This window comes from Cololabis saira, chromosome 2 (assembly GCF_033807715.1).
Source record: "Cololabis saira isolate AMF1-May2022 chromosome 2, fColSai1.1, whole genome shotgun sequence".
In the NCBI taxonomy this organism is placed as follows: Eukaryota; Metazoa; Chordata; class Actinopteri; order Beloniformes; family Belonidae; genus Cololabis; species Cololabis saira.
This window is the reverse complement of record NC_084588.1, coordinates 6,349,760-6,375,346: the sequence shown is the minus strand read 5'-3', so window position 1 is coordinate 6,375,346 and position 25,587 is coordinate 6,349,760. Positions and strand designations below refer to the sequence as shown.

Here is a 25,587-nt window from a genome sequence, read left to right as displayed (position 1 = left end):
TCTGCGCCGGTAGCACATAAATGAATGTGTAAAGCCTGATTTATGGTCCCGCGTTAAATCGATCGATTAAATCAACCTACGCCGTTGGCTCTGCGTTGGTGTAACGCAGAACCATAAATCAGCCTAAAGCCGGCGGCTGCGGTCTGCGCTGAAAGGGGCGTGTCGTTTATCCCGGGGTGCGGAAGAGGAAACTCCTTCCGCGTCCATTTGACCAATCAGAGAGCAGATGGTTCGCGCATGGCATTTGTTATCAGCTTTGAAACGGTACAGACGGTTGCCTTGTGAACACAAACCTCACGAACGAGAAACGAAACAACTGTATCGATTCAGCCCCTGAATCGGAACAAAACAAACGGGCCACAGGTGTGAAAGCACTCTTAATGAGCGGAATCGGGGGGTCATGTTGCTGATCTATGAGCCCAGCAAGGGTCCTTCCTCTTCATCCAGATCCATTGGCTGCTTCTTTCGGCCGCTTCAGAGACTGATCTAACTGTCTGCTGTAGAGCCTGCCCATGGACACCCAGGTCTTTCAGCAGCCTGATGGTGGAAGAAGCCACAAACCCTCTGCATCCAACTTCAACGGGATAGACCTTGGTTTTCCAGCCTCTGCTGCCAGTTCTGTGTAGCGCAGTTTCTTGCGCTCATATGGGGCAGGGCATATGCCTCTTCGACTAAATTTTCCCACGGGACAGTGAGCTCTAAAGTGTAGACAGACTTCGTAAAAGTGTTAAGGGCCCAACCTTAGGCCTCTGGCTGTGACATCTAACGTCATGTCTGGCTCTAGAAAAACTCACCTACTGTGTCAGAAAAAGCCCTTTGAATCTTATGACATATGGGGAAAGTTGTTAGCTTTTCTTAAAAATGGTGATATTGATGAGCATGAATTTACGGTGAGTTGACCTGAAGAGGCATGGTGGAGATAATTTATACTTTATATAAATACTTACATTTCAATCATGCCTCTTATTTTTATATTATTTATTAATTTTTTCTATTTAGTTTGTTATTGTTATTATGAATTCCGTTAAAAGCTTGTTTTCATTGTGTTAATGTGTTTCTTTTCTTTTTAATATCCTTGCCCTTGTCTTGTTTTTGGTTGTGTGTTTTTGCGTTGCGCTGCCGAATGGGGTTTCTGTATTTTTGTGTATTATGTGATACATCTAATAAAGACATGTTTCAAAAAAAAAAAGAAAACACTTATCAGAATTCCATTTCCCAAACTGTGGACTGATCCTCACAGTATTGAATCCTGATTATTGCTGTAATATGCACACATGTGTAGCAGAGGAAGCACCACAGCGTTGCAAATGATGCAGATTCTGTTCACAACAGCAAAGTTACATACGGGCTACAATGAAAAATAACCTCTCTTTATATTTCCACATAAATGATGGACTCTTTCTTATTTAGAACCAGAACCAGGACCGGACCAGAACAAACAGACTCAGGGACAGCTTCTGTCCCAAAGCTGTGAACTTTCTGAACTCATAAGCCACCTCATACTGTGCAATAATCTTTATTCTTCATCCATTATGTGCAATATTCTTCACTCATTTATGTGCAATATGCTCTCATCCATTCACGTGCAATATTCTCTCATTCATTCATTTTCTAGTGTACAAGACTGTCTCAGAAAATTAGAATATTGTGATAAAGTTCTTTATTTTCTGTAATGCAATTAAATAAAACAAAAATGTCATACAATCAACTGAAATATTGCAAGCCTTTTATTATTTTAATATTGCTGATTATGGCTTACAGTTTAAGATTAAGATTCCCAGAATATTCTAATTTTTTGAGATAGGATATTTGAGTTTTCTTAAGCTGTAAGCCATGACCAGCAATATTAAAATAATAAAAGGCTTGCAATATTCCAGTTGATTTGTAATGAATCCACAATGTATGACATTTTTGTTTTTGTAATTGCATTACAGAAAATCACAATATTCTAAATTTCTGAGACAGTCGTGTATATATTTATGTTTCCTGTTTCTTATTTTGTCTTTTACATAGTCTTTATGTGTGCACTTTTATGGAGCTGCTGTCTAATCTCATTGTATCATTATAATGATAATAAAGACTTTCTATTCTATTCTATTCTATTCTATTCTATTCTATTATACTAGTATTTCTTATTATTTATTTTTCTTCTCCTTCTTCTTCTTATTATTGTATATACTGTTTATAGTGTTTTTATTATTACTGTGTGATAACTATTTTTATTGATGCCTCTTGTTTTCTGCACTATTCCCTTTGCTGCTGTAATCTGCAAATTTCTTTCTCTGCGGGACTATTAAAGAATTTCTTATCTTTTCTATTCTATTCTATTCTATTCTATTCTATTCTATTCTATTCTATTCTATTCTATTCTATTCTAGTGTTTTAAAAACCCACCTGGACAAATGCAAGTGTTCTGCTCGTGTTGAGTGTCTGAGTCTTCCTGAGGTCAGAAGAAGGGGAATGTTATTCCAGAGGTGGGAACTCTCCTGCAGGTCTGCACATGCCTCCCTGGGAATGTCTGTCCCCATTCCTCATCTGATGCTTCTCTTGTTCTGTTTTCTTCCACATTTTCTGAATGAGTGTAGTGATTGTTATCACTATAATTAGCCACAGCGAATGCATTATTTTCCCTTGACGTGTTAAAGAGTATAGATCTGTGCGCTCCTTGAGTTGCCTTTACCCTTTTCCCCTGCCACACTCCCCGAGCCACCAATCCGGGGACTGCGTGTTCACCTGTCTGCTGGAGAGGGAGGAGCCTGCTCTGAGGGGCCGGGGAGCTTTCCTTCCTCCTCCCTGAGAGCGCACAGGTGAGCGCAGACCTGCTCCTGTACCTGGACCCGCCGTGCGCCACCGGCCGTGCGCCCTTCTCAACACCACAGGTAAACCTGTCCTTATCTTACTGCTCCTAAATCAATGCTGTCAGGGCTGCGGGTGAACTTCTCCTCCAGAAGAGGTGGTTAACTCCCAGCCCTCCATTCCTCCACCCCTCCACCCCTCCACCCCACACCCTTCCCGGCGCACCGTCTTTACTGCGCTTCTGCTGCAGATTTTGCTTCGATGGTTACTTTTACATCTCCAATTGCTAGGTGGGGGGTGTTACGTTTGATTTATGCCAAGAAAAATATGTTTATTAGTCAGTGCATATCCATCATCCCCTGATATGCTTCAGGTGCGTCATTAAATGATTGTTTTCATGTTCTTGAGCGGTCCTGAAGGTGTCGGGACCGAGCCGCGCATCTATATAGGGGAGCCGATTGATACTGTATAGATGTGTGTTTATTGTCCCCGTGGGGAGATTTGTTTGCAGCAAAAGACACACATGGCAATTTGATAAACATATTATAAAAACAGGGACACAGAACCGTCACACAAACACGGTGCATCCACTTACATGGTATTTCCCAGCCAGCTGGGGTGCTATTTCCTAGAAATATTTAAAAGTTTAATGGCTTGGGGTTTAAAGAACTTGTTTGACCTGTTTTTAGTGAACACGGGGGAGCAATAAAATAATAGTATGATAATAACATTATAATAAGAATATAATAAGAAGAAGATTGTACAGAAATATGAGAAAGAAGCGGCCACTTGGGGGAAATATTGACTTTTATTGTGTTGCTAGTGCATGAGGGGGCTGAGTGGGCTGAGTGGGAATGCCATGAAGAGCTTTTTAAGGCAGATAGTTCCGGCGGAGATTTCTGAGCTGGTGTTGCCGCCGTGACGCTCCTGGGGAGCCAGCATCACCGTGCGCTCCAGCATCCATCCATCCATCCATCCATCCATCCATCCATCCATCCATCCATCCATCCATCCATCCATCCATCCATCCATCCATCCATCCATCCATCCCTCCATCCATCCATCCATCCATCCATCCATCCATCCATCCCTCCATCCATCCATCCATCCATCCATCCATCCATCCATCCCTCCATCCATCCATCCATCCATCCATCCATCCATCCATCCATCCATCCATCCCTCCATCCATCCATCCCTCCATCCATCCATCCATCCCTCCCTCCCTCCGTGCGTGTGTGGAGACCCCAGCGCGAGTGGGCGGCCCCAGCTGGCCCAGTGATGCTGGAGACGGAGAACAGTGCTGCATTCACGGCCCCCTGGGAAATAACGCTCACGGTCTCCACGCTCAGGAGCGCTAGTTCCTGCAGATTCTTCGTGTTGATACGGAGTCTGGTAGTTTAAATTATTCATACAGTAAGTTTGAATCATTCCCTTTGTGAAAAGGGAGATGTATTTGTTTCAGCCAGCTCATGCGTGGATGTTTGTCTGTGTCTCTGGCCACGCTTACACATAGCCGGGTATTTACAAAGACGGATATTTCCCCTTCTACGTTTTGAAAAATACCATCATTTACATGAACAAATAAATACGCTGTTAAGGTGCTATGAGCAGCCAAACCTACAGGGGGCAGTGTAACGAGAAGATAAAGTCATGCTAGCCAATCAGAATCCTGGAAAAAAACATCTACAAATGACACGAGTAACTTCCAGTTACTTCCAAGATGAACGAGAGTCTTTAGTTTGGAGTGACAGAGAAGTGGAGTTACTTTTTAGTGTGACGTTAGAATATAAAACAGGTAAAATACAAGAAAATATTGACAGTGGCCAAACAAATTGTAAACTCAGGTCTCACACATGTTGCTGGTGACGTTTCTGTCGCATAATGTGACTGTGAGTGGTTGACATTTGACGTTCTGAAGCCTAAATGTCCGTTTCCCTCCGTTTACAAGCAAACATGAAGACAGAGTTTTTGCAAATCTCCACCTTGGCCGGAGTTTTAAGAAACTATAGTTTTCGGTGACATTGAGCTTTGTTTTCGTGAAAACGAACAGCCAAAACGCATAAAAACACCACCGTTTTTGCTACGTGTAAACGGGGCCTTCATAACGTCACTGTCAGGACTGGTGTGGTGAGGACCCAGATGCAGGAGAGCGAAGGCAGGAGTTCAACAAAAAAGGGTTTATTCCAAAGAAAAGGCAAGGACCAAAAACCAAAGCGCTGCTTAGCAGGATCAAAAACCACAAAAACAGGGATCAGAAAACTGGAGCAAAAACAGGCAGGACACATGGAGGAAAACACAGTACGGAACCACCAGGAGCAAGGGAATGACAAGACCAGATATACACAGGGGATAACGAGACACAGGTGCAGACAATCAGGGCAGATGGGACACAGGCGGGGCAAAACAGAAACAAACTGGGGGAAATGTCAACCACTCACAGTCACATTATGCGACAGAAACGTCACCAGCGTCTATGTGCGACCTGTTTTTACAATTTGTTTGGCCACCGTCAATATTTTGTTGTATTTTACCTGTTTTATATTCTAAAGTCACACTTAAAAGTAACTCCACTTCTCTGTCACTCCAAACGAAAGACTCTCGTTCATCTTGGGAGTAACTGAAAGTTACTCGTGTCATTTGTTGACTGACTTTGAATTACTTTATCTTCCCGTTACACTGCCCCCTGTAGGTTTGGCTGCTCATAGCACCTTAACAGCTTATTTATGCAGGTTCGTGTAAATGATGGTATTTTTCAAAACCTAGAGGGGGAAATATCCGTTTTTGTAAATACCCGGCTATGTGTAAACGTGGCCATAATGTCCGTTTCCCTCTCTTTACCAGCAAACGTGAAGACGGAGTTTTTGCAAATCTCCACTTTGGCCGGAGTTTTCAGAAATTATCGTTTTTGGTGACTTTGAGCTTCGTTTTTGTGTAAACGAACGGCCAAAACGCATGAAAACACCACCGTTTTTGCTCCGTGTAAACGGGGCCTCTGTCTGAAACTGTTAAGGTGCTGCTGCCAGGACAAAAGAGATTAGAATCTCAATGAAGCTATTCCTGGTTAAATAACGGTTAAAAGTGATATGTGTGCTTTAGGCTACTCCTTTGTTTACTCTGGGGTCAGATGCTGCCCATATTTCACCGGTACACCGGAAGACATTGAAGCTGATCTAACATTTCAAATGTACTCAAATTGTGCTTCTGAGTCCCTCCAGAAATATGTTTTTTTATTGCTGGAAAAAATAATCCCTTTTAAAGAATCTTTTCAATATATTTCAAGACCGGTAAACCGTTACCTACATCAGCCGAAGGCTTGAAAGAAGCAATTCACCTCCTTTCTTCCCCCCTGCCCTGAAGACTTCTCACTTCATCACGATCACACGGATTCCCAGGAATGACACGTTCCCATCTGTTTAAGAGAACTAGCAAACTATTTCCAAAGACAACTGAAAAGAAATATACTTTAAATGATCCTTTTGTTAATCATAATGATGCAACGCTATGGAAGTTGGCTATTTAAGTTCAGTTCACAATTTATATGGACAGCATCAGAAGTAAAGTCCAATTCAGTCTGTGCATCCATCCATCCACCCATCCATCCATCCATCCATCCATCCATCCATCCATCCATCCATCCATCCATCCATCCATCCATCCATCATCCATCCATCCTTCCATCCATCCATCCATCCATCCATCATCCATCCATCATCCGTCCGTCCGTCCGTCCGTCCCTCCGTCCATCCATCCATCCATCCATCCATCCATCCATCATCCATCCATCCATCCATCCATCCATCCATCCATCCATCCATCATCCATCCATCATCCGTCCGTCCGTCCGTCCGTCCGTCCGTCCGTCCGTCCGTCCGTCCGTCCGTCCGTCCCTCCGTCCATCCATCCATCCATCCATCCATCCATCCATCATCCACCCATCCATCCATCATCCATCCATCGTCCGTCCGTCCGTCCGTCCGTCCGTCCATCCATCCATCCATCCATCATCCATCCATCATCCGTCCGTCCGTCCGTCCGTCCGTCCGTCCGTCCGTCCGTCCGTCCGTCCGTCCGTCCGTCCGTCCGTCCATCCATCCATCCATCCATCCATCCATCCATCCATCCATCCATCCTTCCATCCATCCATCCATCCTTCCATCCTCCATCCATCCTTCAGTCCTATTCGGGGTCATGGACTTCTGGAACTGTGTAAAAAGAGGAGTGCACCCAGTTTGCCATTCCATCCCAGCTGGAATCCCAATGTTAAGTTTCAACAAAAAATTGCATTGGGCATAACATACTGTTTAGGGCAGCACGGTGTCTTGGTGGTTAGCACTGTTGCCTCACAGCGAGAAGGTTCCCGGTTCGACTCCCAGGCCCAGCAGGGTCTTTCTGTGTGGAGTTTGCATGTTCTCCCCGTGCCTGCGTGGGTTCTCTCCGGGTACTCCGGTTTCCTCCCACAGTCCAAAAACATGCATGCTAGGTTAATTGATGATTCTAAATTGCCCGTAGGTGTGAGCGTGAGTGTGCATGGTTTGTGTGTATATATGTGTCCCTGTGATGGACTGGTGAGCTGTCCAGGGTGTAACCCCTGCCTCTCACCTGAAAATAGCTGGGATAGGCTCCAGCAGACCCCCGTGACCCTGCACAGGATAAAGCGGGTATAGAAAATATATGGATGGATGGATAATATACTGTTTGAGCACTTAAAGTACAGAGTGCATGTGGAGTCATCACATTGCATGATCTACAGGTAAACTGACTCCATTAGTTAGGGAACCAGTTCATCAGTTTCCTTTCAGCTTTAGTTACAGAATGCACTGTAGCAAAATCACTGGAGTCTAAAGATGAGTACTGCAACAGGATGTAACATGGGTCATTCCTTTCATCACGCAACAAACACATTGTGTGGAGCCTTGTGTCCCAACCCCAACCCTGAAAGCTTAAGGTTTTTCTCCCACTAGGGGAGTTTTTACCTGCCATTGTCTATGTTATGTTTATGTCATAATTGCTCAGGGTTTATGTTCTGGGTCTCTGGAAAGATCCTAGACACAACTTATGTTGTAATAGACGCTATATAAATAAAATTGAATTGAACTGAACTGAAAGCAAAACGATCAAGTTGTGTTTCTCAGTCAAATAAAGGCAGCAATATCTTTCCATGGAAGTAGATTTAGCCCATTATCAACTACAATGTTTATGTGGAGCAGTTTTCCATGTATAACTCCATGCTTGCATCGTGTGCTGCGTGGGCTTCGGCAGGACGCTATTTTTAACCCTTTTTTTTCAACTTTGGCTTTATCAGACATGATAAACGAAACATTACTTATTAAAAACTTCTGATTATAATCCAAAACGGGAATAGCAACCTAACCGGTGTGCGCAATGATCAAATCAAATCAAATCAAATCAAACTTTATTTGTAAAGCACCTTTCATACAAAAAATGTAACACAAAGTGCTTTTCATAAAACATAAACATAAAATGTATTAATGCCCCCCGCTCCCCATAAATCAGACCATAAATAACGACTAAAATATGTAGATAAAACATTAAGATAAAACAATGAAAATAAATTATGATAAAAAAGGATAAACTAAATATAAAACAGAGCAGTAAGATCCAATAAAAATAAGGGTGAGCATAAAAAATTTAAAAGAGTTAAATGAGTCAGTTAAAAGCCTCATTAAAGAGATGGGTCTTGAGCCTCTTTTTAAAAACATCAACAGTCTATGGGCTTCTAAACTGGCCGTTTTTTCCCTGTTTTCGGAGGGAAAATGAATGCAACATATTTGTAGAGCGTTTCAGCACGCGTGTCATCGGTAGGATGCGCGTGAAGCCTGATTTATGGTTCTGCGTTAAATCGACGGCGTAGGCGCACCGTACGGTGCGCGTCGCCGCGCACCCTACGCCGTAGGCTCTGCGTCGGTGTGACGCGGAACCATAAATCAGGCTTGGGTCGTGTCTTCTTGACGGAGCGAACCTCGCACTGATGAGTTCCTAGTGAGTTCCATCTGGAGCTGTGAGTGGTTTCCTGCTGACAGATGTCACCCAGGTCCAGCGCGTCCAGGGACGGCTCAGCCAGACAGATCTGCGTGTTTTAGAGCCAGTGTGTGGTGAATGGTGAGGGATCAGAGTGTGATCGGAGCGTCTCCATGCAGCGCTGCTTGGCGGAGCAGCTGATGCTGCGGCCAGCCGCGGCTCTGTAGGTCTGCTGCGCGGCTGTGCGCCCTCACCGACCCATGGAGCCACCAGAGGAACCGGGCTTAACCCAGCCGGGTAAGAGACGCTCTTCAGATTCCGAAATAAATATCTGATCCTCGTGAAAAACGACGCGAGAGAAAATCAAGGAGTTTTTTTCTCCAAATCAGAGAAATAATGTATTATTGGCTGATGTATTATTGATGGGTGTCTTGACTCTGTTGGTGATATGGATGAGTTTATGGATGCATTGATCCCGGTGGTGACGGTAACGCGCTCCAACTGTCAAAGTGGAGCTATTCCGCGTGCACGTGCTCAGTAGTCCAAGACGCTGCACGACAAATGTCATTTTTGGTAACCCTGAAAGTGGATTTGATGTAAAATATCATTCATCTTCGGCTGTTAAAGACAACCTCATGTAGGCCAATAATATATGTGTACATATATTTATTTATTTATTTATTATTATTTATTTATATAAATAAATCTCTCTATATATAAATATTTATATATATATATATATATATATATATATATATATATATATATATATATATATATATATATATTTATTTATTTATATATATATACAAATATTTATATTTATATATATAAATATTTGTATATATATATATATACAAATATTTATATTTTATATATATATATATATATATATATATATATTTATATACACACACATATTTATTTATTTATATATATACAAATGTTTATATATTATATATATATATATATATATATATATATATATATATATATATATATATTATATATATTTATTTATATACACACACATATTTATTTATTTATATATATACAAATGTTTATATATTATATATATATATATATATATATATATATATATATATATATATTATATATTTATTTATATACACACACATATATTTATTTATTTATATATATACAAATGTTTATATATATATATATATATATATATATATATATATATATATATATATATATATATATATATATATATATATATATATATATATATATATATATATATACATATATATATATATATATATATATATATACCTCTGACACACCTGTTCATCCCTATTTCCATTTCTATATTCTACCATCCATCTGTATAGATATGTACAATTTTGCAGATGCCTCTCAAGTCAATACTTTGGTCCTAATACTTCTCTATATCCATCCGTCCGTCTACATAAAAAGTACCGTTCATTTGATTGGGAGGGAGCCTGACGTAAAGCCAAATATATAAAAAAAAAAGATATATATATATATAAACATCTGAAACACCAAAAGTTAGAAATCTCCAGAAAAAAACGGAACATTTTGATATTTGAATGTTTGAAGTAGTAACAAGTACAGAAGTAATTCATATCAAACAATGGAAGAACAATAAAATGTGTTCAGCATATTTACTGTGGCGTGTTGTTGAAAATGATTTCTGACTATAACTTTTTTAATATTAATACTAGTGGCTTCCATGCACACACTATAGTTGATAGTTGTATAAAAACACTACCTAGAGTTCACATCGCCCTAGACTGTCAACTGTAGCGATCTAGTCTGATTTTGTCCCCTCGTGTTTCCAGTCGTGGTGTCTGTTCTGTGCTGGATGACAAGGACCTGCCACTGGAATTTTTCAGCAGGCAGTGCAACTCCTGGCATTACTGTGTGTCCACAGATCCAGCTCCCAAGGCAATGTTACAATTAGGTTTCTCATTTTTTGCATGGAGACGTGAGCTCGTCAACGGGTTACTGTCTGCCCATTAGAACGTGCTAAGATGAAACGGCTGATAAATGGTAACAGGCTGTTAACAGATCAGAACAATGGATCAAGCATTGCTGGGAGGCTCATTTATACTTGAAAATGGTCAGTTCAAATAGTTTGATAGCAAGTCTTAGGCTGGCCATTTTGGTGAATCCCCTACAAAAACAGTGTTCCATTGTTGCATAAAGTCCATGTTTAACATTTAAAGATATCAAAAAGATATCGCAAAACAATGCAGAAATGAATAAATCAAATATAACAGTATGCTATGGAACAAGAAAGACAGAAACATGGCAGGAGATGCATGGATGGAGTTATGCAACAGACGCTTCACAATAACTCTTTCTAACTGTGCAGGATGAAACCTGCCCTAACCCTGCAAGGCATGTAACATCAGCTTTGCCCTCAGGTATTTCAGTCTGCGAGAAACAAGCCATATCTTTGCCAGATTTTCTGGACTTATCGCCCGAGACATCATCCTGTCTCAGTCTGTGCTGCTTGCCAGATCAGGGCAAGGTCAGGGAAAGGCTGTTACGATGGTTAAAAGAAATGCGTGTCGGCTGTTTGCCGAAGAAGCAATGTGAAACGATGGCACAATATTTAAAACCTTCGACATTCCAGAGCAGTATAAAAACATCAAAGTGCACAATTAAGGTGGTGAAGAGCAATATCTGATGCAGTGTTGTGTTTTTTCTTTTTTTGTATGACAGCTGTCACTTTTGGTTTTATTGAAGGCTTCGCTCCATCCAGCTACGGTTCTATAAACATCTTTTCTATATTTAAAAGCAACTGATATTCCATTGGAAAAGTGATGATTTCAAATGAGACAGATATTATTCCTGAGCTTTCATTAAGAGAAACCAGTTGGGTTGGCTGTTTGACCATATCTTTTCCTAATCAAATTTATTCTTCTTTGTCTGCCAACATAGCTTGCTGTCACGCTTGTTTGGACCCAAACAAAATGAGGCATATAAATGACGTACTGTAGGAGGCACGGTGGCGCAATGGTAGTGCAGCGTCTCACAGCAAGAAAGTCCTGGGTTCAATTCCTGCCGGGGACGCTGTGGGCGCTGAGTGCGTGTTTACTTGCCCCATGACTTCACACCCTGGGTGGGGTTGGCGAAAGGGCGTTTCTGTGGGGAGTTTGCATGTTCTCCCCGTGTTCCCTTGGGTAGCTAATGTGAGCTACCCTCACAAAAACATGCCTGCTCACTCCTCAGGTTAAGAAGGAGACCTGAGCTCAGGGTGGGGCCCTCCCGGGTTGGGGGAGAACAAAGCCCAGGACTGACTGCTTTCACACCTGTCCATGTTTGGAACAGTTGTTCCGAAACAGGGAGCGTTTCCCCCTAAAGATCCGTTCGTTCGGTACATGTGAACACAGCAATCGCGCTCGGATGCGGGACAAAAAAGGCGAGCTGAGATCCTAGGAGAGATGGTCTCGGCTCGCTTCCATTCCAGACCTGGAGCGGTTCGGTTGTAGTGAGAACATAATCCACACAGCAACCCACACAACTCACTCATAACGCCACACTCGCTTACGATGCTCCATAGTTGTTGTTTTTCCCGGGGTACGGAAGAGGAAACTTCTTCCGCGTTCATTTGGCATGGCATTTGTTAACAGCTTTGAACTGCTACAGACGGTTGCCTTGTGAACACAAACGCCACAAACGAAAAACGAAACAACTGCATTGATTTATTCCCTGAATCGGAACAAAACAAACGGGCCACAGGTCTGAAAGCAGCCTTAGGTAGGAGCACTGGGTGATAATAATGGGGAAAAAATTATATATAAAAAAAAGGACGTACTGTGATGAATGTGAAAAGTTTGGTGATTATCTGAGTGCAACTCATTCTGACGTTTGTAGTTGCTGGTTGTCTGTGTGGGGTTTGCTGGCTTCATGAAAGGCTGGCGGAGGTGAGAGTAACGGCCGGGGACTAATTGCTTCCCCTCCTGAACCAGATCTGTTCTGGACCTTTAAGATCGAGTAAAGACAGAGGCTTGGAAAATATCTTTTTATTGAGTTCTTTAATCTTAAAAACAGGCGTCATGTTCTACATTGTAATGGTTTAATATGTTCTTTATGGGATTTGCAGAGTGCAAATGTATTGTGTGTCTAAAGGAGGGGTGGGCAGTTCATGGTCCCTGAGCGCCGTGTCCTGCACGTTTCAGATGTTTCCTCGCTTCAACACACCTGATTCCAATTAAAGATCTTTATCAATAGTCATTAAGGGCCACACAAGTCTGGTAATGACATAGCCATGTCTATCAGGGTTGTGTTTAAGCAGGGACACCGCTAAAATGGGCAGGACATGGCTCTCCCGGACCAGGACTTGCCCACCCCAGGTCTAAAGAGTTCGTTATGCGTTGTTGGAAGCTGCTCTTTCATTGCACATTTGTTGCAGTACAAACTGGCTAATTTCTTTCACGCTGCCGTGATCTGACCTTTCACCCAGTGGTGCTGCCTATCACCTGTGGTGTTGGTCTTAAAGCCTTTCTAGGATCCCTGCGGATACGGTCAGCTAAGTTGGTTTCTGTGGTGGTCCCAGTAGGAATGATAGTCAGCACTGTGTTCACATCTTCTACTAGATATCCACAAGAGACTAGGCCCCGTTTACACGTAGCAAAAACTGTGGCGTTTTCATGCGTTTTGGCCGTTCGTTTACACGAAAACGAAGCTCAAAGTCACCAAAAATCATCATTTCTGAAAACTCCGGCCAAAGTGGAGATTTGCAAAAACTCTGTTTTCACGTTTGCCTGTAAACAGAGGGAAACGGAGATTTAGGCTTCAGAACGTCACATTATGCGACAGAAACGTCACCAGCATCATGTGTGCGACCTGTGTTTACAATTTGTTTGGCCACCGTCAATATTTTCTTGTATTTTACCTGTTTTATTTTCTAAAGTCACACTTAAAAGTAACTCCACTTCTCTGTCACTCCAAACGAAAGACTCTCTTTCCATCTTGGAAGTAACTGGCAGTCAAGGTTGATTTATGGTTCCGCATTACACCAACGCAGTGCCTACGGCGTAGGGTACGCGGCGACGCGTACCCTACGCCGTAGGCTACGCCGTCGATTTAACGGGGAACCATAATTCAGGCTTCACACGTGTCATTTGTTGACGTTTTTTTCCAGGATTCCGATTGGCTAGCATGACTTTATGCTTCTCGTTATGCTGCCCCCTGTAGGTTTGGCTGCTCATAGCACCCCTTAACAGCGTATTTATGCGGGTTCGTGTAAATGAAAAGATTTTGAAACAATCTCGTGTAAACAATGACATTTTTCAAAACGTAGAGGGGGAAATATCCGTTTTTGTAAATACCCGGCTATGTGTAAACGTGGCCTTAGTCGCTTATCCATGGTAAAGAGTCATAAAAGCTCATTAGTTATGATCTTCAATTGTAGGTCTGGTGCCCTTTGGGTTCAGTTTATCAGGTCCTGTTATTTTGGCTCGGTACTAAGATAGATGGTGGGGACGACATATACCCCATGACCTGTCATCCTTATTCTTTTGCTTTGCCTCATTCATGTCTAGTTGTAATAGTAAGTTGCTTCCAAATCATTGGAACACTGAGTCTAGATACTATGTTGCTACGTCGTTGCTTTGGAGTATCCAAAGCAACAACAATGTTGTGAAAGGCACACTCTCTCACTGGGTTTTGCTAGTGCAGTAGCCGTTAGACGTTTGTTTGAACCAGGCTGTAAATATGTTTATTTCTTCTCTAAACTTGGACATTTAATATGGAGGTCGGTGGAGATTGACCCACTTTGGAGGGAACCTCCAGTGGCCAGTTGGGGGAACTGCAATGCTTCTTAGTTTTTAGGTTTGTTTGTTTTTGGGGGGGTGGGACACAGTCGTATAAAAACAAACAAACTTTTCTTGAATGAGAAAGCAAACTGTCTGTTCATATGTTGTGGATAATATTGGTCTTTGTGCAGGAGCTGATATTCTGCGCTAAATAAATACATGTAAACATGACAGACAGACTGCATAACACACATTACTGTATGTAGATTGTAGAGGAACAGCAAAAGTCACACAATAGTTCAGTGAACAAGCCATCTATCAGTTCCTACGATGACAGCTGTTTCCTGAAAGCCTGGAGCCCACCGCCGTTGTGACTGTATAAAAACCTCTCCAGCATATTTAGAGCTGGAGGCCAGAAAGTCGGCCCTTGTTATGTCGGTTGGAACATTTTTCTTGTGGATCAACTTCATTTGATTTTTTTTCATTTTAAGAAGTCTTTAAAAAAAACCTCAATAAACCAATTTAAAAATCCATCTTTGTGCTTTTCTGGCAGGTCCCCCACCTTTCTCCTCCTCAGACGCCCCGCAGCAGGAGGAGCCTGCAACGATGAGGAGGAATGATCATTACCTACCAGTTCCTGGGGAGGAGAAGCCCCTGGACGGACACTTGGCCAACGACAAACCCAGGAGCAACGAGTCTATTGTAAGACGTTACATTGGTAATCATTCCATTGAGTTGTGGTGTATGAGCATTGTTTCAATTTAATGAAGATCAATATAGTTGGAGTTGAAAGGGCAAACAAGAGTTCAGTATCCAAAAACCAGATCAAGGTTGTAAAAAGACGTTTGCAGACTGTCCACTTTGTGGTTCAGGCTTTGGATGGTGTTCATATCCGTTGTTGCCACTGCAAGTGGGCGACACTCATGTCTATTGGAGGTGGTTGGTATTTCCTAGTGTGTCCTGTAAACGGGTTGACTTCATCTGTCAAGAGGTACTGATTATGGTTATGAGCAGAGCCATTAGTTGTATTTACTGTCATTGGAGAGACTTGGTTCATGCGGGACAGCAGATCTGTTGGTGATCAGATCTGTTGGTGATCAGATCTGCTGGTGATCAGATCTGCTGGTGATCAGATCTGCTGGTGATCAGATCTGCTGGTGATCAGATCTGTTGGTGATTACTTGGTGCGGTTGAATTAGTCCCAGCCGTGAGTCAGAGCAGTTGTTCTGTTCTGTAAGACAGGTGTGCCATCGAAACTGCAAAAACACTGCCAGTATATACTGGAAAAGTAATAGTATGCGGTATGCAAACAGCTGCATAGCAGAGACAAATACCAGGATGATAATACTGGCTACGTACCTCAGGTACCGTAGTCTGTGCAGCCCAGGGGGCCACTACCGAGGAGGCCTGTCACTGTTCAGTTCAGTTCAGTTCAGTTCATTTCAGTTCATATTTTTATTTCGAGCGGTACAACATTTTTACAACATAACTGACTTGCGTGCAACAGAAAATTAAGCAAATACCTTTAACAGTAGACGTGCAGGTTCAATATTCAAATTAATTCATTAACACTGGAAAGGGAGTGGGAAGAAAAAAACGTATTTAATCCCACCCCTGTTTCTCATTAATAACTTGACATAACTTGACTTCCTCCTGTCTTAACATTTAAACCAGAACAATGAACAAAAGACCTATATCAAATTATAATAAAATTATTCTACAGTATTTGCATTTCATAACCACAATGTGTGTAAAATTAAGAACAATGTATATTGTCACCACGGGTGACAGTTAACTGTTAAAGGAGCTTGAGGCAGGATTGAGGCAGGATTTATGAAAAAAATTCGTATACGTTTTAAGTTTTCTAGTAATAATGTCAGATGAAGCGTTCCAAACCCAAAAGAATGTTTCCTCTAGTGTATCTCTCCGTTGCTTTGAACAGGCTGTGTGCTGCAAAATGTGCTGCAATTCGGGCCCAAATTTCCCGCGCTGTCCTGCGGATGTGACGTCACATGACGCTGCATGCGCGTTCTCCAGTGCCGCTGTTGGCTGCAGTACCCCCGACGGCCGTCGTGGTGAAGGGTGGCGCTAGAGAGTCTCATTTCTTAAAAGGAGCATCATGCTCCTTTAACTTACATTTATAATACATACCAGCAATGGTAAAGACAAAAATACCAGAAGGTAATGGACAATACATACTTACTTAATGAGGAACAACAAGTACACATCAACATTTCAAGACCAAAGTTGATTTAACAAAGTGTTACAACCCACTCTCTTTATACTTTGACCAAACCATATGTTTATATAGCAATTTAAATCTGTGGATATTTCTGCATTGCTTGTGTTGGATATCAAGACTGTTCCAAAGTCTCACACCACATACAGACACACAAAAACCTTTACGAGTAGTTGGAACTTTAGGTATTTTAAAATCTCCATATCCTCTCAAATTAAGAGTTCTCTCCCGAATTGTGAAAAAAACTTGCTAGTAATTTGTTGAATTATTGATGTATAATATGTATAATATTTTACAAGATCATGTATTTTTAATAGTTTTGACTGAATGAGCAACTGTAGTTGCCTAGTGGCATCTGATTATGTTGTAGCATAACCCCCTCATCCTTTGTTGCTGTAATGCTCACTATTGTGCTAAAAAATACATACTGCATGGTTCTTTACATGCAAAGTATGAAGTTTAAAAAGCAATGTCCTATCTGGAGACCTACACTCGTTTCTTTGATTGGCCTGATGGTTATGTAGGTTGTGATGAAAAAAGAGATTTTATTAGTAATCTAGTGTTCATTTAAATCTTGTTGATATATTCTGCCCAACAATGTGTGTTGATTTAATTAAAATGATTGAATTGAATGACCTGAATTTGATAGCAGTAGCGCTATTCAACCAGTGTTGACTGTTGAAATCTGCCTTCCTGTTTACAGAAGCTTCTGTTTGCTGCATGTATTATGTATTTATTAACCTCGTTTTAGTATTTCCAGTAAGATGACACACTAGTTGTGTTTAAGCGCTCTTTAAATAACTTTGATTTGTTTGGTTCAAGGGCCAAACAAAAGGTCGGGGAAAGCTGGTTTTGTGCTACATATGGTCACTTGTTCAAGCATCGGTTATGTTGTGGAAATCTTCATCGGCTCTGGAGGAAGTTTGGTTTCTCCAATAATCCTCTTGTTTCTGTGTGTCGAGTGGACGCTGGCCACTCTCACCACCTCTGCCGGAGTGTTGTGTTGGAATATTTCAAAACCAAGATGCCGTCCGTATAGGAGTGGCATGCAACACCTGGTGTACTGTGTATTAAAACAGTATTTTTTCTGAGTGAATGTAGGACGTTGTCCATACCTTGGAGTGACAAGTCTTCAGTGGTTTGAGTTTCAAGGGGATTGCTAGGGTGCCACTTTTAGCATCATGATGGTTGTGATTGGATCTTGAAAAAACACATTTATACACTGAGAACGCAGCCAGAACTGGCACTTGACCTGAAATGATCCAGAGTGAAATTCAGTCCCACCCTGAACCGTTGACACACAGTACGTCCTGAGAGCCGGATTAAACAACAGTGCTTTAGTTTCATTCACACCAACAGCCTTAAGTGAAGCGTATCGCAGTTTACCGAAGGCTCCGTCGCGGCGCAGGTCTCTATAAACGAGTTACTGTTGGTCACTGCTGGTAAGTAGCTTTCAGTCAAGCCCAGGAGAGATCTGTGTTCACACAGAAGGTGCATATATGGCACTTTTCCACTAGAACCTACTCAGCCCGACTCCACTCGATTTGGTTCTTTCCCACTAGGGCTGTAACATGCTGAGTAGATACTTTTCTGTAACTATTCTGCTGAGGTTCTAAGCTGCTGAGTCGGCTGTATCTGACATCATCACACTACAGGCCACCGATTGGTCGGGGGGTTGGAGTCAGACGTCTGAGTCAGGAGGAGGAAATCAGAGAAAGAGACTCTGACGGATTCTTGTTCATTTTATTCCACCAGCAATGGCAGCAAAAGTCTGTTCTGGTCCAACTCCCAACCCCCTTCTTCTGATTGGTCAATATTTGATAGTCCCTATTTTCTGCCATAACTTTTGAATGGTTTGATATAAAGACTCGTGGGTGGTGTCATCAGACTCGGTTTTGAGTCCTTGAACATAATTGGTGCAAATTAGCCCCGCCCCTTCATCTGATTGGTTGATATCTGATATTTCCTACTTTCTGGCATAACTTTTGAATGGTTTGATATAGAGAGTCGTGGCTGGTGTCATCTGCTAAATGTCCAGACCTGAAGAATCTACATACAAGTCATACAAGCTTCCACTGCAGCCTGAACGTGCACAAGGGTGCGAGGGCCCGTTCATCGCTGCTTGCAGCTTTAATTAGTGTTGTTGTCTTCATCATTTAGATCAAACAATCAAATAGGTTACAGCAGCTTCACTCCAACCTCCTACTTCTGCTCCAGGTGCTGAATTGTTTTTGAAAAGAAACCAGGCCGAGTTGAGCTGAGTAGGTGCTAGTGGAAATGTGCCGATAGTTGGCCCAGAAGCAACTCATGGAGTTATTATGCGTTTTGGGTCATTCCAGAAAAAGTTGACAACTGCATGTCCAAAAGCAAGTATTGTTGTTTTTGCCTGTTTGGGTTTGTAAGCAGATAAGCAGATTTATGACCACCTTAATTGCAAGGCTAAAACTCCACCGTGAGATGTGATGGCTTGAATCTTGCTGCTCCAGCTTCCTCACGCAGCTCAGGTCTGCTCTAAAATAGAAAAGGATAGAAAACTGCTAGAGTGTCTCATCCTGAGCGTAGCATGGCTTAGAAATGTGTGTGTGTGTGTGTGTGTGTTTGTGTGTTTGTGGGGGCGGTTATGTGCTGGTTAAAGCCCAGAGGAGAGGAGAACCTTACTTCCTGGTGGCTTAGTGAGAACAGAATTCCTACTGGTGCATGATGAATACACCACAACCTCGTCATCTGCCCTCTGAGAAGTCACTTCTGACCTTTGCAGCTATGAATACTTCCTGTTTTGAGAGGGCCCAACATGCGTGCGAATCTATACCAGAAACGCACAAACATGCTGTTTGTTGTCATAAACACACAAGAACACAGTTGTACAGTCGGTTTGGGATGCAGAGAGAAATGTCTGCTGTATTAATATTAGCTTCAGGATTTAGGAAGGCAATTCCCCTGCGTTCAGCGTGATTTTATGACACCTTTTATTACTTTTTTATCTTCTATTGACACTAGCCTGTTTGACCTGTGTGTATTGGCATGTTAGCGGTTTTATTATCAGCATGTAAACAGCAGGGACAAATATGAACAGGGTTTATTGCAGTGATAAATTCCTATTTAATGTTTTGTCATTAATCCCATGCCTGTTTCACTGATACCTAGTCAACCGAGTGCTGAGGCTTAAAGCAGCACAACGTAACTTTCAGCTTTTCTGAGTTTGGCGGCATCTTGTGGACAAAATCGGTAGTGTTTTTCCAGAAAGAACACTACGTTTCCCATGAGCACCAGCGCGTACTGCCAGAAAAATCCTGTCCCGTCGCTGCATTTGTTTTGATGAGAGGAGACTGGACGCTTTTCTGTTTCACCAAGTGAACAGAAGGAACGCAAAAAAAGATGTTAAACTGCTGGAAAGGAACTGGAATTTACCGGGATACCTTAAACAAGGAAGCCAGGGAGCGGTATATGGAGAAAATAATGATTATTAACGGTCTGGATCCATATGAAATCCCTAAGAGATCCCTGAATCCCTGAAGAGCCATGTGTTTCAATAAATTTGTATAATAGTACAACATACAGTACATGTTTTGTATCCATCTTACTTCTCTTTTCTTTTTTTTTGACTGCTATATTATGTTGAAGAGGCGTGAACAATATTTTTGTTTTCCTCGTGAGATTATTTTTTTCCTCTGCAGCTACAAATAGAGTTAATATTTTTTCCTCAACAAACTAGTTTTATCTGAAGATTGGGGTTAATTGCACCGCAGAGAGCTGGCCAGCAACTGCGTTTAGCTGGCGAAGTGGGGAATAAAACCCGAGTTTTGATCCGACGCCCGTCTGTGTGAGTGTTTGTGGTTTAAGGCTGTTTATGGTTCTGCGTTAAATCGACGCAGAGCCTACTACGGCGTAGTAGGGTACGCGGCGACACGCACCGTACGTTGCGCGTCGCCACGTACCCTACGCCGTGGGTCTGCGTCGATTTAACGCAGAACCATAATTCAGGCTTTACTGTGTGTTTGGTCGTTACAGCCGCGATCCAAAGCGAGCCGACGACTCTTTCACTCTTTTACTTTGTTATATCAGATACTTGGCCTGCGTGGTTCTGCCTCCGAGCAGGAAACCGTTGAAAAGTTAAACCATTAGGGTCTTTTCCCCACGTCTGTTATGTGGAGCTGCTGCAGCCATAACACAGCAACAGCTTCTGCGGAGCTCTGAGCTCCACGCCCCGCCCATTTTCGTCTTGACTGCGAATCGGGAAGGAGGGGGAAGTGACGTATGCCGTAAAGCAGTCAAAGTCGTAACGATTTGTAGTTTTTTAGTGTGGCAGGGTTCCTACCATGCTCCTCAAAGTTACATAGTGCCAGTGAAGGTGATACAGACCCCTCAGACCATGACAAAGGTGTCATTAAACCTGTTGGAAGTTGATGTACCATCACAATGACTCTGGAAATATGATATTAAGGTGGAAAAGTTACGTAGTGTCGCTTTAAGCCAGCGTTAACTTATTGATAAATTGGATTTACTACCATAGATGTGTTGGAATCCTGGAGTCTAAGCTGTAATCTCCTAAATGAACTGACAACGGTATATTAATGTTTCACTTTGCTTTATTTTTGATCATCATGGCGTCATTGACAGAGATTCACGGCACGGCTAAATGTAGCACAATTTCTATATTTTTTTATATTTTTGTAAGTCCACTCTTTCATACGGAAGAGTATTAGGGCCAGGCAGGAGAAAAAATATTTGAGAGGGGAAGATTTGTTTTTATTGTGCACTTCAAAAAAGTTGAAATGTCGAGAAAAAGTCGAAATGTTGAGATTAATGTTGAAATACAATTTCAAGAATGAAGTCGAAATTTCGAGAATAAAGACGTACTTTCGAGAATAAAGTTGAAATACAATTTTGTGAATAAAGTGGAAATGTCTCCTCTGGCACCAACAAATCCAGTTAGGAGCTAAAAGAGAAAGAATTTCTTTGTTACTGAAGCCGATTCTGAAGTACAGTTTCACCAGTTTATCTAGAGGCCTACGAGACATGCGTTGGTTATAGTCTCCGAAGGTTGAGTTTATTCTCGAAATTCGCTTTTTTTCTCGACATTTTGACTTTTTTCTCAACATTTCGACTTTTTTTCTTGAAGTGCATAATGAAAAAAAACTTCTTCCTCCTCTAAAATATTTATATTTTTCTCCTGCCTGGCCCTAATACTCTTCCGTACTTTAATGTGTGTGTCCTTGTCGTGTCATTTTTTTATAGCACTCTGATGTTACAATTTCCCCAAGGCATTATTATTTTTCTCTTAATCAAAACAAAGACTCATCCTTTAGATAAACAGATAGTCTTTTGTGGTTATGTCAACTTACAGGGGCCAGTGGAAGCAGCCGAGGGTGTGTGTGTGTGTGTGTGTGTGTGTGTGTGTGTGTGTGTGTGTGTGTGTGTGTGTGTGTGTGTGTGTGTGGCTACTGTGTGCCTCAGTGTTTCATTTCATTTCATTTCGTTTCATACTGTAATCTCATATTCCACACACACATACATTATACACACATGGTGGGGCTTCCATCTCTTCACCACATGGACTTAAAGCCCCTTATTAAGAATGGCCAGCATTACTTTAACCTAAACATCTAAAGATTTGAGGATTTGCTGTCCCTTCCCAAAAGGGAGGTCATCCAAAACAAACGTGCCGTTGAGCAGGATTCTTCCCATCAGTGAGATTAGCTCTCCCACTGAGCAGGGTTAATACGAGCCTGGAGTTTAGTTCCACTTAGTCCCACTCACATCGATCTGGACACAGGGGTTCTTTCTGTTTGTTCTTGTTTTTCCCACAAATTAAGCCAAAAACAGCTTATTTGTGAAAACAACAGATAAAAGTCAGCACTATCATGTATTCAACCAGCATAATTCTTTTTCACAAGGCTCTCATCTTCTACACAGCTTAGAATATCATTTTATATTCTTTTTTTTTTTTAAAGAACGCTTGTGTGAAGTAACAAGCATGTAGCAGTTTAAAAGTAAAGTAAATAAAAAGAATAGGGCAATTTATAAATGTTATAAAAATGATAAAAATGGCATTCACAGGATTGATTTTTTCTTCTGAACTCTTTTATCAGCCCTTTCAACTAATGAAATTATTAATATTGGTAGTATTTTTTTTAAATAAGGCAAGGGAAGTTTATTTGTATAGCACAATTCAAAGTACTTTACATCAACATTAAAAGCAGCAAGACACAATTTAACAGTAAATAACAAATAAAATGATAAGAAAAAAGGTTAAATAATTAAAAGGACAAGTTGTTAAAAAATAAGGGCAGTAGAGTAGAGCAGGTAGATCTCATTCTTACAATGGCAAAAATTACGTTTCTATACGGTCAAAACGTACAAAGACCGGGTCAAATACAGTATTACAAAAGTAATCTGTGCCGATTCATGCGGTGAATCAAACCAATTTGCCAATTTTACGTCAGAATGCACAGTACACAACAGTACACAATTAAACAGTAAATAAAAAATTAAATGAAATAAAATTATAGGAAAAGAGGTAAAATAATACAAAGGACAAGTTGTATGACCCTCTGATATGGAGCCTGTGGTGTTGTGTGTGTTGTTGGCGATGGTGCTGCCATCATGCCAGGATCTCAGGAGCTCTCCAAGACCTTTACAGAAGCTCCAACCTCTGGAATGAAGAGCCAAAGCAAAAAGCCAACGGTTCATTTAAACTTTCACTCACTAATGCTCTCGTCATCATACCTGACAATCCGATCACAGGGGTGTTGCAGTGGAAAGATTTTCTCTTGTGGAAACGTAGTCGGACCCTGATTACGCGCAGAATTACGTACAAACATATTTTTTTCTAAATGAGTCAACAGGCGACTGGGGTCAGCACTTGAATACGGAGTAGTACTTATTACACACGTGTTCTGTCACGGTTTGTTACTTCCTGTTTTATTTTGAAGTTGTGTTTCAGTTCTGGTTTTGAACTTCCTGTTTCCCATCTGCCCTGATTGTCTGCACCTGTGTCTCGTTAACCCTTGTGTATATCTGGTCTTGTATTCCCCTGCTCCCTGCTGGTCCGTACTGTTTGTTCCTCTGTGTTTTCTGCTCAGGTTTTTGTCATTTTTTGATTCTTGTTCTTGTTCATGTTCTGGGTTTTGTATCCTGCTCAGCAGTGCTTTTGGTTTTCGTTTTGACAATTAAATCACTGGGATGATAAAGACATGGCTCAGAGGCTGAATTTCTCATTTATTTAGCAAAAACAATCAAAAGCTTGTTTTTAAGACATTCAAGGCCTGTTTAAAATAGGTATTAGATGCCATAATAGGTCCCCTTTAAGTTTAAGTTAAGCTAATTAACCATTTCTTTCCGTTGGCGACCGGGTCAGATGGCTGGATTAGCGGAAATTGGTTCTCGTTTTTTTCTTCTTGTGGCTGGACAGAAAATGTATGAGTCAATCAGACAGAAAAAGGTTCTGCCTCGCGGGCATGTTTGCAGATGCAGTCACCGCCGGTTTTTATCTTCATAGAATACGACATGGAAGTACAGAGTTATGTACACTTGAGGTAAACATACAGGTGGAGTGGGTGTGGGCGTGCTACAAATATGCGCTGAGGCTTCTCCCGACGCTCCACATGTGCAGCACTCTCACTCAGCACAGCAGAGAGATTTACAGAAGCATGAGGCGACATATAGAGTTTTATGTCACTATTCCACATGGAGTGGCGGGAGTAACACATGGACCATTAAGAGAGCAGGCAAACAAATCAAGAAATATAAACAGATTTAAACATGAAAATTATTGACAACATGAAATAAGCACTTTTTAATTTAAAAAGTGTAATATATCAAAATTCCTGGTCCTTTAATCTGGTTTCAGTTGCAGCAGGAATAAGAGAAATAAGAAGCAAAGTTACATATTGTGGCCAATATCTACTGTACAAGGTCTAAATTAAAACTTCTTTTCAGTCTGATGGGTCAAAGAGAGTTAACACCTAAGTGGGTGTCCTCCAGAGTTGGAACAAGCTTTTAATTTTGACCTTTTAGTCATATAATAGACACTGTGTGCTTTTATATTTGATATTCAGAACAAAGCATGCTGTGATTTGCCGGTAAATGTCTGTCTTTTTTATGGTCTCTGATGAGAAAGATGTTCATTTTCCACGATATTGGCAAGGAAGTCTTCTTTATTACCTTTCTCTGAGGAAACTTTTTAAGTGTTAAAGTGGGGATTAATGCATTTTAGAGTGGAGGCTGCCTCTCTTAAAAGCCACAGTCATCATCTTTGTTCACATCCAAGATGAGATGATTCCTCCCACACCATGTCAGAAAACGGTCCGGCGGTCATCTGCACTCAGTCTAATGTCCACCACTGATGCACCCTGCGACCGCAGGGTCATCCGAGTGTCTCCCTCCGCAGATGACCGGACTCTGACTTGTCCTGGAAGTCTGAGGTGTACAGCATGAGGAGGAGTGGTGAGAGTACAGTCCCCTGGGGTGCTCCTGACCAAAGCTGCTCTGTTTGTCATGTAGTCGGTAATCCAGGGGATTGTGGAAGCGTCCACCTGTGTCTTCTGGGGTTCCTTACGTAATAATGCACGCTGGATGGTGTTATATTCACTGAAGAAATCAAAGAACATGATCCTGACGGTGCTGCCTGCTTTGTCCAGGTGATTGTGGGTTTGTTAAAGCAGGTGTATGATGGCATCTTCAACTCCAACCCCTTGACTTTCATGATGGGGGATGTTAGGATGACAGGCTTCTACAGTAGTAACTAAAGAAGATGGATTATATTTTTTTGTTGATACTGGAACAGGGGAGCGTGTCTCCCACAGCACTGGAACC

At 41.6% G+C, this 25,587-nt stretch overlaps 1 protein-coding gene across 2 annotated transcripts in view; it reads left to right on the top strand.

Annotated features, from left to right (window-relative positions):
* The first annotated feature begins 2,771 nt into the window (after nt 1-2,771).
* ano1a (anoctamin 1, calcium activated chloride channel a) overlaps nt 2,772-25,587 on the top strand; it is a 70,983-nt gene continuing 48,167 nt past the window's right edge. Inside the window, exons 1-2 of one of the 2 annotated variants that reach the window (XM_061736953.1) lie at nt 2,772-2,879; nt 15,088-15,236. In XM_061736953.1, coding sequence (XP_061592937.1) covers nt 15,141-15,236 — 96 coding nt within the window. In that variant the 5' untranslated portion in view covers nt 2,772-2,879; nt 15,088-15,140. Of the gene's footprint in view, nt 2,880-8,801; nt 9,076-15,087; nt 15,237-25,587 lie in introns of those variants that run through there. The other variant, XM_061736952.1, reaches the window with a different exon arrangement.